A 13,727-nucleotide genomic window follows, 5' to 3' on the forward strand; every position below is an offset into this window, starting at 1 on the left:
TGTAGAATCTGATCACTGACATTATACCGATAGCTCTGACTTGCTTTACCTTGTTTTCCAAAAGTAGTACTGTTAAACCAAGCAAAACCAAGAATCTGTGAACAATGCAAGATAAAGTTTTAAAAAATGCAGCTTGTTTTATTTTTATATAAACTAAAACACCAGAGCTCATTGATTCCTATATTAAATACATAAATTATAAAATAACCATTCATAAAACTTTACATACAATAAATTGATTCCAATCTCTACGGTAATACATACAGTACATGTACATGTTCAGTGTACTTCAGGGGATCATCCTGGTGAAATTCAGTCCATCTATATTTTTCTCCCATTAATAAACAAGCACTGAACCAATATATGGAGTCATGCTAATGAGATGGAGATAAAGAGCCCCAAATGAGGCAGTTGATTGGATGACAGCTCTGAGAAACTGGTTCCCCTGGCTACATGAACGCAGTAGGCATCTGGGGAATTATGTATTCAAATACATTGGCTCTCTTCTTGAGTCCCCATAGAATTGGATCTTGAAGGTTAAAACATGCATGAACCCTTGTTGGAATATTTCTAGCTGATAAAATTATGGGACATTTGGGTGATATTAATACTGTAGATTGTACCAGACTTTCTGTTGCTCTTCCTAGAAAACCACTGGCATCACTACCAGGCTGGTTTATGGGTCTAGGTGACTGGAAAGCCAATGAGTAGTTCTTCGCCTCAGTCAACATCAGGGAATCGTGGTAGTGAACAGAAGGTGGAGGAGGAGGAGGGAGAAGAGGCAGGGAAGGAGGAGAAGAGCACAGACACCAGATGTTAACTGAAAATATGAGCTACCTAGCAGCATAGAAAAACCCCTTCCTCAAGTCCTCAATCCTAGGACGGAAGTACACATTAAGCGCTCACATCATCATCTATGTACAGAATATATATGTGTATATATGTACATCACATATTTATAAAAGCGTTTGGATTTTGATCTGTCTCGTTGTAGGAAGTTACTATAGTGAATGGGGGAAAATAGGCACATTTTGTGAGATGTCAGTCAAATCTAAGTGATTGATGATATTAATGGATGCTGGGGATGTGCTTTGGGGAAATTGTATTACCCACACTTAAGCAAGTTTGTAGAGTCTGGATTGTAGGCAAAGTTGGACTCAAAATTGTTTGTCTACACCACTTCCATCCTACAGAACTTAGATATAACAAGGATGGAAATATAAGCATGGGTGCAAAGACCTCAAAGCAAAAACACAAATGCAAAAACAGGGAACTTCACCCAATCAATCACTGCCACCTCTGAGCATGCTACACTAAGATGAATATAGCAAATTATAATCGTTCTATTTTTGCCACATTATTCCTCAAAATATATCTTTAGTAACTTGATTAAACACGGGACTTGGACTTTCAACAACAGAAGGTTTATATAGGAAGAACTGAACTACCAAATTAAAGGCAGCAAAGGAATGTGAAACCTGCCCTGCCCAGTACTGAAATGGAATTAGAGGATCAACTCCAACCTCCTATTATGTCTGAATCCTCTCACCAATACACCTGAAATTCAGTCTCAAGGTAATATATTGTACAGAAATGACAAGGCAGTTGAGCAGAATGGAAGCTTTTGTCCTGTAAGACCTTGTGACCTACTTTTTTCCCTTTCAAAAGTAAGAAGTCCACTTAAGGAGAGGCTTGGGCCCATCCTGTAAGTATTAGCTCATGACATAAAGTCATCAAAGATTTGCTTTGATTAATCTCTCAGAAGTTATATTGAACTTTTTCAATATAGTAGATAAATGTGTGTATATATATGTATATACACATATATTTGTATACATATGCATATATACATACATATATAGTCCCACTCTTTGACAGATCAAAAAATGCAATTAAATATTTAGAAAATAAAATGCCTATGCTGCCCATTCATTTTGATGTAACATAACACACACAATCCAATTATTTTAAACATTAACACAAAACTGATAAAGATCGTTTTTACAGTTCCCATGAAAACCTAGGCAGTTTTTCAAAAACACTTCATTTTGAAACAATGAATTTATGGGTTACATTGAAGACATTAAACATGTGAATTACACAATGGATTTACAGAAAAAGTTGACAATAAATAGGCAAAAAAGGAACAAGTTTATCAAAGATTTATTTTAAACAAAAATTTAATTGAAATAAAATACTGTAGCAAAAATTATTTGGCAAAAGTTTATTTCTTCCATACTAGCAGAGAAACAAATGTCCCCTTTCTACCTCCAGTGATGACCCATGAGCCCTCTACATCATCTCTATCCTACTGAAGAACCAGGCCACCTATGTGACAGTTATTTGTGAATGGAAGAAAAGTCAAAGCAAAATTTATTCTTACACACCTAAAACTTCACCACTGGCAATAATTTCCTTTATATGACATAGGTTAAAAGGGCTATAATTTGGCAAATTGAATTTATTTATTTATTTTTTAAAAGATTTTATTTATTTATTCATAGACACAGAGAAAGAGAGGCAGAGACACAGGCAGAGGGAGAGGGAGAAGCAGGATCCATGCAGGGAGCCCGATGTGGGACTCGATTCCAGGTCCCCAGGATCACACCCCAGGCTGCAGGCGGCACCAAATCACTGCGCCACCGGGGCTGCCCGGCAAATTGAATTTAAATAAAATTTTTAAAAAAGGGGATCTGACACTTATTTTCAGCACATTCTAGTGTTTCCTAAAACAAAATTTGAGTGGCATTAGAGTAAAATGGCTAGACAGTCAATTTAATAATAGAGGCTTTTTAGTATGATAGCCAAATATAGTTTTCAATTTTTTATTTCCTCATAGAAATTTTCCTGTCCTGAATAACTGTCCAATCGGGGCTTTTGTTTATGTCAAACGATTCTTTAATATCGCCAGTTATGTTTATTTTCCAAGAGATGAATACTTGGTTAAGAAAAAGTAAGTAAATGAACCCTGAAGAATGCTGTTCTATTAATTCATTGGCCAAATGTGTCAGAATAGCTCAGATGCAGCAATTAAAGATCAGAGTGGGGATTATGTACTCTCTGTAAGAAGTGGAGCCACATTCAGCCTTTCCATTACTAATGAGACACTTTGTACTATTGCTGAACATCATATGCAAGGGAAGCATTCATTGAAATATGATTTACTCCTATGGGTCCATGAGTGAAGCACAGCTTTACAATTTTGTTAATGTTTTTATAATTGTCGAAATGAATAACAGAGATGTACTTATCAAAATAGCCTCATCCAATGGTGTGTCAGGAGTAAGACTTGGCAAAAATATCACCTTTTAGCCTAAATCTACAGAACTTTGCTTATGTCCTGTATGTTAAACAAAAAGTAAGAATCCCTCCTATCTCCATTTGCCCTAAACACTTGTAAAGCTGCTTAGATGGTCATCCTACCTGTATTGCTCTTCTATGATTTTTTGTGTGTGATACAATCAGATTTATAGCAGATAAGGTCCATGATCAAGCTGTACTATTTTTGCAAATGTTTCTAATCATTTAAATCAAAGTCAGCATTTGTATATAAAATTTAACATACAAGTTTTGGTGAAAAAAAGCAAGATGAGGAGAAGGAAAGTAGGTTTGATATAGCAGATGGAGTATGAATTTGCTCAGATGGATCCTAGAATGACCAATAAAGAGCAGAAGAGAAAAAGTCAAAGGAAGAGTAATTTATCCCGTTCCCTATATGCGGAGATTTGAAAGGGTTGAGTCACACACTGTGGTGGCACCTTCTTTCACATTGCCTGCACAACGAATGTGCTCTTCCTAATTAGTGAAGAAACTATCCCGTTGAATAAAGAATCCAGCAGGATAATTATTTTGTATATTCCCAGTAGGACCTATTTCTGTAGATCTCCCCCAAAATGAAAGGGATGATCAGACTAATTATGCGATACCATCACTTTACTCCACGCCTCGATTTCATAGTTGGCTTTCCTACGTTAAAAGTGGAGTTTTGGTATCATGGCATGCATATGCAATAAGGAGAGCTAGGAGATGCTTATCAGTGAAATGATGTTCTTCTATCTTGTTCAAAAGCATGAGGTGATCTATTTACTATGGGTTATTAGAGATCTCGGCTCTAGATCTCCCAACCTTTATTGCTAGCAATATCCCAGGTTATTTGATGGGAAAGCTTCAGTGCTGCAGTGCTTAGATTTAACCAAACTGAAGCACTATTTTATTACATGGGGGACTCTTTCTCAACAATACAAGAAAGTCGAATAAGATAGCAGTCATATTTTTACAAAGCACTTTGTGCTACTTTAAGCACCTCTTGTTCCAGAATTGCAAAAAAAAAAAAAAAAAAAAAAAAAAAAATTATGAAAAAGCATTTAACCTCATTTTGCAGATGAGGAGACTGAGGCACAGAGAGGTTAAGTGACTGGGCTGAAGACACCTGGGTCAGCAGTAAATAGAAGGATAAATCGTGGGACCCCAGCATTGTAGCCTTTCTTGCATATTCTTCAGTTACTGGTCTGGCTTGGAAAACGCCAGGGCTGAAAACCAAAGAATAAAATACGGAACTGGCATGTGGAAGGATTTGTGTAGTGTTTCATAGACAGGGTTTCTGGCTCCCTACACACACTCCTTATGCATGGGAAATCTAGCCCTGTAAATAAAACCTTGACAACTTGAAAAATTGAGGCTGTTTTGTTATCTACAGTAAATGAGGTGTAAAATTCGCTTTTCAGGAACACTTATTGGCTCTCAGAGCTGAATCCAAGACTCAGTATTACGTAACTTAGGAAGAAGTACTGGTCTTCTACTCGTCTCTGGTACAAAACGACCTTATCCATAACATACGTTACTTCTGTATAAAAAAGGTAGAGCTATCTTGCTGCTGTCAGCTCTCTGGAAAAAAAAATGTCATCAGTCTAAAGGACAAGAGGTCAGAATGCTCTAGGCATATCAGGTGACTTAAAAAAAAATCCTAATCCTGTTTTATAGTCACATCTCTGTAGCAAACTCTGAGTTTACTTTTCACCTCTAGCATGTTCTTACTTGAATAACAGAACATATTTGCCTGCAGGCCATACGAAGACCAGTGTTTTGGAGGCTGATCGAGAGCTGCTCTCTGGCATTGCGTCCTCAACAGGAGTCAGGGAGCCTGTGGCTCAGGGTGTCAGTGGGAACGATGTCCGTCTGTCCGGGGGGCACATGTGACCAGGCCAAGGCCGCACGGAATCTGCTTTGATCTCAGCTCCACTCCTGCGCTCCCTGGCCTTGCTGCCAGTGTTGGGGGGGCTGGCCCCCGGGGTCCGCTTCTCATCACCGTGGAGGGATGCCCCCCACAAGCTGCACCTCTTGCAGAAAAACAAACGGGGAGACCGCGTTCCTTCCCATTCGCATTCGCTGTTCCTGAGTTTGAGACTAATAAAGACAAAAAGCAAATCCCTGTAGTAAGAAACCAGACTTTTCAAATGAAACATTTTATTGTAAATAGCTCCTCATAGGTATTCCTCGGGCTTCGTTCCCCACCCACCCTTGTTTGTTTGTTTGTTTTGATTTTTTTTAAAATGTCGATTTCAGGACTAGTGTTTCCAAGGGGTGTGGTTACATTAAAAGGATGGATCCCCCTGCACGGCAGGGGTACAGTGTTTCTTTGTAACTTTGGTTCCATGCCCAAGACACATCTTTCCTTGATCTGCTGAAACTGTTGCCATTGCTGATTTTTTTTTTTCCTTTACACATTTTACGTCTATTGGTCTTTTCTTCTGGTTTGACATATACATGTTTCATTAAATGCAGCATATATTGTAGATTTTCAACAGGGTCATGTGGGAACTGTCAAGTAAGAAACCTTGGATAATGGCTTTAAAATACACAGTTGTAGTCCTGGCTACAGGGTAGTTCTTAGCTTTTTTGATCTCCCTCTCACTGCTGTAAACATTTCTGCCATCTTGGAAGGTCTAGAAGCATCTGCCTTTCTGGGGTCTTATCCGTGTTTTCGGTTACTCTGTAAAATAGAGGGAAAATTCTTAAATCATCATTTCTGTCATTAGCTGAAACAGGAAAAAAAAATTCTTTTTTTTTTCCCACACAAAAAATTATTCTTTACCACCTCTTGGAGCTCTATGATTTAATGCAAGTTACGTAAATTATGGCTCTGAGCTTAATTAATCTTAAATGAGAAAAGAGAATGATTGATTTCAAGGGTTATATATGTACATAAAGTGATGGACAGGTCTTGGTTCATAATAAGCGGCCTGATGTATCAGCAATGATCACTGTGGCCTTTTCTTCTGAGGCCTTCCAAGACAATACCTTAAGAAACTCAAATGAATTATCATACTCCCAAATATAAATATAATATTATTGAAAAAAGCATGTCTGTCTATGCCCTTCAGTGACTTACTTTTATGTCATACTTCCTTCTCAACAATTGTATCCAGTGGCAGGTGGTCTCCACCCTGAGGTCCTGACCTGGGGATTCCCTGGGAGTTATGCCATTAAGGTTTCTTAATTGGCTCCAGATATTCCTGACAAGGTACTTCCCTGGACTATACCAGTTAGGACTCCTCGCCCTATTTCTCTTTTAGTGTCTGGGTGTTCGCTTGGTTATAAGTTAAGGCTTTACTACTCTCTTCCCCAAAAAAGCCAGAGTTGGTATACAGAACATTCTATCATGTGCTGCTTAAAGACATGGCCTTCAGAGTCTGAAAAACATGGATGGAGAAAAATAGGATTTCCATTTTTTCACTGCACATCCAAGGATAAGTTATTTAAATTCTCTAAGCCTTAATTTCTCCACTTAAAAAACAAAAATACTAATTCTGTAGCAGGATTTTACTGGTGCCCAGAAATAGCAATCAAGATCCAAAGTGGTGGGAGGCACTTAGTACCAGGAAGGCTTCTAGTCCAACAACCAGAGAGAAATTAAAGATTCAAAAGAATTCCTGCAATCAGAGCAAGTCAGAAATATTTGAGTTCCTATTTGCAGGCCCACTTTGCTCCTAAAGACTAGACATGAAAGAAGGAGTGACAGAGTCACAGAGGGGGAACTAGTAGGAAGGAAGTGCAGTGGTTGAGATGCAGGAGGGAGGGATGGGTAGCGAATGGCATAAACAGAGATTGGTGGTGCTTGTACAAATAGGACTCATGTTCTGCTGCTCAAACACAGAGCAATGCTCATCTATTGCACATCTTCCTTTGTCTAGCTGGGCAAGAACTTGAGACGGATGATAGGGCAGAGACAGGGGCAGTAGCTTTCTTCCTAGCAAGATGCTGTGGCTGGCAGCACCAATGTTGAGACTCAGAATGGCTGAGGAAGAGCTGGTCTCAGCCGGTCAGGGAATACTGCTGTGGGCATGCCCTGCACAGCTTCTGGAGAACTCACATATATGTTCCCCTAATGGCCAGTCTTTCATCACCTCTCATAGACAGGATGTCAAGAACTGGTCAGTAACAGCCAGAGAAACAGCATCAACCATCAGGGAGAGGGTCACAACCACTGTCAATGCAGTTGAGAAGCATGAACCCTTTTCCCTTTCCCTCTTCCCTGCCCTCTAGGAGAACCCAGCTTTGAAGAGGGAAGAGGGTGAGATCTCTTAGAGCCAGATCATGAACTTGTCCTATACCTGGGATAGGGAAGAAATGAGATTAAACAGGACCTGAGGTTGAATTTTAAATTGAGCTAGACACACAAGAACTGAAAAACTGGAGAACCAGCTTAAGATTTATTAAAGAGAGGAAAATTAGAACCTGAGTGAAAGCCATGTTTTGAGAAAAATAGGTAGTGTTCGTATTTACATCCCACTGAGTTGAGAGACCCAAGCAACTAGTTACAACTGTAATATTTCTACATTCCCTGGTAGAGAAGAGAATGGATCTTAATGTATATAAAAGATACTTTAAGGTGTGTGTGTATATAATACATATATAAAATATATACAGTATATGTATGTTTGTATGTATAAATTAAATATGTGAACATAGAAAGTCTTTTACTTACAAACTTTCAATTTATATATTCTCAGAGTTCAATTGTTTCCAAGTACATAGGCATCATTTCTGCCTGTCACAACTGAAGTAAAGCCCATCCTTTGAGTAAAACCACATTGGTTTCTTTAAAAAAATAAATGGACGTATAGGCAGTCTCCTAGAATATTACATTTCTGTACATTGAGTATCAGTAAAGGAACTCGGAGCAGAGCCACATTTATTCAAATGAGCATTCTGAATAACTGAAGGGCTACCCAATGGGCCCACCATTGATGACCCATTCTCAGTAAACCAAAGGTCAGTACACTGTAACTAAAGCTGTACAGAATATGAATTCACCTTTGACTGAGAAGGCCCTTCAGATACGACAGAGCCTCGGGGATTCCTAATAATGGGTTGCTTAACATCATTGAGCTTTAGCTTCCTCTTCTGTAAACAGTGATTGCAGCTATCATTTCTGAGAGTTTACTACATGCCACCAGACTATAAGTGAATGAGAACAATTATATCATTTCTGACTTGTGACTCCAGTATCCAAGTACCCACCACACTGCCTGGTTCACAGATGACACTTAGCAAATATTAGTCGGGTTCAGTTGACAGGCTACTTATGTTTACCATTCTTTAGGGTTTTCTACCTGCTGGAAGCTAGTTTAGATCCTTTATAGGACACATATTTAGAGGCATATTGATTGCCTCTAAATACAAACTGTAGCTACCTCCTGATCTCAAGTTATAAATAACCCCAAATCCGGGACAGTAGTCACTCCCTCTTCCTGCTTCGGAGGTCTCTGTCAAGGGTGCCACCACCCAACCGACTGTACCAGCCAGACCCTCAAAAGGGCCTTCCTGAACCTTTCATTCTATCAACCCTCATATACAATTTATCATACAGCAAAATATTCAGTAAAGGGTAGCTCTTACTATTATCTCCAGCTTACAGATGCGGAAACTGACCCTGTTAGGTAGGTGGCCTATGAGAGTCCTAGTGAGAAGGACAGATAACACTGAATGAAATGTAAGTGAAGTCAGAGGATCAGAGAAGGCTTCCCTGAGTCCCTGATTTTACATCGAGATGGGTAGGACAAATGGATATTCACTAGTTGATGATTGTGTGGGAAATGTGGTCAAAGTAGACAGAAGCACATCTCATAATGCAGGATCCAAGACAGAATGCTTAGTATGTCTTAGCAACTTGGCTTTTTATGAGTCTTTCTATGTGCCAAGTACTATAGTGGTTGCTTCACTTATATAAGGTCACTTAATCCTTCCGAAAACAGTAGATGCTATTACTTGATAATTTTTTATATTAAGAAATCGATATTTATTTATTTATTAAGATTTTATTTATTTATTTGACGGAGAGAGAACACAACCAGGGGGACTGGCAGGCAGAGAGAGGGAGATGCAGCAGGCTCCCAGCTGAGCAGGGAGTCCAAAATGGGGCTTGATCCCAGGACCCTGGGATCATGACTTGAGCTGAAGGCAGATGCTTAACTGCCAGAGCCACCTAGGTGCCTATTAATTAAGAAATTAATATTAGAAATATATATTAGAGAGGTATAATAGTATCTATTTTGTAGGATCTCTCTATTAAATAATAGATATGAAATGCATTCGTTCAACCACAGAACAGATGTCTTCTTCCCCTTCTTTACCGTAATATCATCACTATCATTAAGAAGTATTTATGGATTGTCAACTACAAGCTAGGCACTATCTGGGTATTGGGGTTATCATATGAAGACTACATGATGATCCTGGCCCTCATGAACCTATATACAATGAGGAATAGAGGCATCAATTAACTACAAAAACCAAAACAACCCAAATGCATGTAAAATTTGGCTGGGAGTGAAATCAAGGAAGACTTCCCTGCAGGAATCACAAGTGAGCTGAGATCTGAAGGAGAAGTGAGTAGGCGTTTTCTAGACAAAGCAGGGCTGAAAGTACTGTGCACACAAGGACTGCATGGGCAAACCCCTGTGGTAGGTAGAAGGGACTAAGGCTCATTAAGGAAGCTCCTAGATCAAGAGAAAGCCCAAGGGATTGTCTGCAGTTAGACCACACCAGGCTCTGTTGGCCATGTTAAGGGAATGGGATTTCACTCTAATGATGATGTTTTCTCAGGAAGGGGGCATGATTAGATTTGCTCCTATAACTCCTGGAGAGTGAGTTATAAGAGTGTACAGTGGAGAAGCATTGAGCCAGGTGAGTAGGGCATCCCCACAGGGAGTTGGGGGAGAATGTATTTGTTCATGTATTCTTTCCTTTGTTCACTTGTTCTTAAAGTTATTCTCCAATGACACATAAAGAACAAATTGGATAATCATCAGATAACACTACCACGCTATCCAAGGCTCTGATCTAACCTGTCACAAATCTGCTTTCCCATTCATTTACCCAACCATTTACTCATTCATCTGTCTTCCCATCAGTCCATCTGTCAAAATGTATTCAGTGCCTAGTATATATAAGACACTGTTGTGGACTTGAAAATACAAAGATAAAGCATAAGCCCTATTCTATGCTTTCTTAATAGTCTAATGTATAAGACAGAAAGGGAAACAGTCTCAATATAACTAGATGAAGACCAGTAGATAATCTACATAAAGAAAGACTGATTAACTGGCATATAAATGATTCATCTTATCTCTTTCTCTTACCAATATAAAAGAATAAGGGACAAAATTCTTCATTTTAAACAATAAATATAGTAGAGTCATATTGCCATTTGTTTTCCATAGGCCGCCTATAGGCCTTGGCAGGAGGAGGGATCGAAAAAATATAAATGTAATAAGAAGTAAATATTTGCATATTTTATTTTATTATTATTATTTTTAAATTTTATTTATTTATTCATGAAAGACACACACAGAGAGAGGCAGAGACACAGGCAGAGGGAGAAACAGGCCCCATGCAGGGAGTCCGACGACGTGGGACTCGATTCTGGGTCTCCAGGATCACGCCCTGGGCTGAAGGCAGCGCTAAACCGCTGAGCCACCTGGGTTGCCCTATTTGCATATTTTAATGGAGAATTTGTAAATAATTGACTGGCTGTTTTTATAGTACAGTATTTTTTTTTTAGCTTTTAAAAATCAGAACAATAATACAGTATTATGTGTCTTTTAACATGTTTTATGTTATTAGGCAGGAAGTGAAAATACTGAGCTATCAAGATAGTTCAAGTGTCCATGGTTGACACTAGAATCATTAAAAATAAGCTAGGGGGGATGCCTGGGTGGCTCAGTGGTTGAGCCTTTGCCTTCGGCTCAGGGTGTGATCCTGGAGCCCTGGGATCGAGTCCCACATCGGGCTCCCTGTGTGGAGCCTTCCTCTGTTTCTGCCTCTCTCTCTCTCTCTCTCTCTCTCTGTGTCTCTCATGAATAAACAAATAAAATCTTAAAAAAACAATAAGGATGAAGAAAAATGAACTAGAGGGGTACCTGGGTGGCTCAGTCAGTTAAGTGTCTGCCTTTGGCTCCAGTCATGATCCTGGGTCCTGGGATTGAGCCCCACATTGGGCTCCCTGCTCCACAAGGAGCCTGCTTCTCCCTCGCCCTCATGCTTGTGCTCTCTCTCTCTCTGTCTCAAATAAATAAATAAAACCTTTAAAAAACCACAGTGAACTTGAATATATAGATGAAGAATCATGATCACCTGTTCTCTGTCTGGTCTTCCAAACTTCATAATGAACAGAGCTGGTTCCATTATGTTCTTCATTAACACGTCCCTCTTCAGAAGAAGAGGATTTTCAATGGGTCATTATGATGAATATAACAATAACCTGGTGATAGCTATTTCTGTATTCCTCTCATTTTCTTCTTTCCTTTGTCTCCCTGTATAACTGACATGAAAGAATTTGTGGTACACTATTTATTTAGAATAAATATACAGAATGCATAGGCAGATGATATCTCCTAAAAACCCTCCTACCTGGGGTTCCCTTGCTTAAGATAAAAGTCCCAGTGTAATCTGTGGAGCTGCACCATTTAGCAACCACTGAGAGCAGTAAGGGTGCCTTGGGACCCTTTAGTATCTTCTAGATCACTGATAAAAATGACTTAGGTGTTATAATTGCTAACAGAAAAAAAAAAAAAAAACCATGAGTGGCTCCACTTTAAGGGCCACTTTACATATAATTTAAGTTAGTCTTGGGTTTAAGAGCAGAACATAAATCCTTAATTTAGTAGGAAAAAGATTTTTATGGTTATGTGTAGTAAGCCTTACTCCCTGCCGACAAGCCAAATGTTTATCTCCCTTACTTCTTCCTATCTCTCTCTTATCTGCTTTGGAGATAAAAGTGGCATTGATCTATTTCCAGTCATGTCTTCTTTAAATAGAGATTACTCCCTGAAAAGAGGAGACGAAAAGGCAAATACTTGTTCTGGTTTAGGTGGTAAACCACTTGGTAATGTTAGAGATTATAATTTCTTTTTTCTTTTTTTAAAGACATTTCTTTGTTTTAGAGAGAGAGTACTTGCAGGCAGAGAGAGAGACAGGGAGAGAGAGAGACAGAGGCAGAGAAGCAGATTCCTCGCTGAGTGTAGAACCCAAGGTGGAGCCTGATCCCAGAATGCTAAGTTGGAAGCTTAACTGACTAAGCCACCCAGGCACTTCTAGAAGTTATAATTTTGAATTTTTTATATTGACAAATTCAGAAAATGTGAAAGCTAACTTTTAAAAATAATAATAGCTAGGAGTTGCTGATTATTGAACTATGTTTCAAGCATTGTGGTAAGTCCTTTATACGTATGATCTCATTTAGTTCTCTCAATGTAATATACCACATTGAGGTAATATAACTATTTTACAGAATAGGAAACCTCATCTAAGGTGGATTAATTTACCATGACATAGCTTGTAAATGAAAGGATCCAAACTTAACAGAGTATCTAACTTCAAAGTTGTAACTCTAAACTACTCAGCCATCTTCCTATATATATTTTAGATTCCCCAGATTGTTACCTTAATTTGCTATATTATTATTAATTATAATCATGACTTCACTCAACAATTACTAAGTGTCAGTTATGTGCTACTCTGGAAGAAAAGCAAAGTAAATTTCGTACAACCCTCAAAGAGTCACACAAAAAAGGAAAAAGGTATAGAGATGAGTGCATTGTAAATTCAAAACCTCATAGCCAAGCAGTACTACCCACACTGCAAAAGACACCCCTGACTGTTGATACATATGAATGTAAATGGTGCTCACAATGTGAGAGAAATGCCCTCTTTCCTTTGTGAGGCAGGATGGTGGTTTGTAAGTGGCTAAAAGCCTCTAGAGCGAGGCTGTCTGGGTATAAATGCCAGTCCTGCCAATTGTAGCTCTACAGCCTTGGGTAAGTCCTGTGTTGGTGTTTCTCCAACTGTAAAGAAAGGAATAAAATCAGCACCGCCTTTAGAGGAGGTCATGTGAGGACTATTTTATTGATTGTTAGGATAGCCCCTGGCATGTAAGTGTTAGCCATCACTGATGAGAATATTCAAACCTACTCATTTTCTAACTAGTATTTATGAGTTTTGATTCTTCCCTCAACTATCACATAGTACTTGTGTTTCACTAAACTTTGTCCTGTTTATTTCTTTATTATTCTTGTTTGGGGAGGGCTATTCATTTTCTGACATTCTAGCCATTCCTAAACTTTCTTAGAAAATCTTATCCATTTTGTTTATATATTTTCTATCAAAAAAAAATTTTTTTTTAAGGGAGTGAGTGAGTGGGAAGGGGGAGGAGTAGAGGGAGAGAGGAG

At 38.8% G+C, this 13,727-nt stretch overlaps 1 protein-coding gene across 20 annotated transcripts in view; it reads right to left on the reverse strand.

Moving 5' to 3' along the window:
* Positions 1 to 112: 112 nt before the first annotated feature.
* JAKMIP2 (janus kinase and microtubule interacting protein 2) overlaps positions 113 to 13,727 on the reverse strand; it is a 178,489-nt gene continuing 164,874 nt past the window's right edge. For 18 of the 20 annotated variants that reach the window (XM_072826411.1, XM_072826409.1, XM_072826398.1 and 15 more), the window contains one exon: positions 5,447 to 5,989. Coding sequence is in view for 1 of the 20 variants with exons in the window: in XM_072826413.1 (XP_072682514.1) it covers positions 5,969 to 5,989 (21 nt within the window). In the remaining 19 variants the exon portion in view is untranslated. Of the gene's footprint in view, positions 5,404 to 5,446; positions 5,990 to 11,634; positions 11,822 to 13,727 lie in introns of those variants that run through there. The other 2 variants (XR_012031187.1, XM_072826396.1) reach the window with 2 other exon arrangements.

The sequence above is a fragment of the Canis lupus genome, chromosome 5 (genome assembly GCF_048164855.1).
Source record: "Canis lupus baileyi chromosome 5, mCanLup2.hap1, whole genome shotgun sequence".
Classification (NCBI taxonomy): Eukaryota; Metazoa; Chordata; class Mammalia; order Carnivora; family Canidae; genus Canis; species Canis lupus.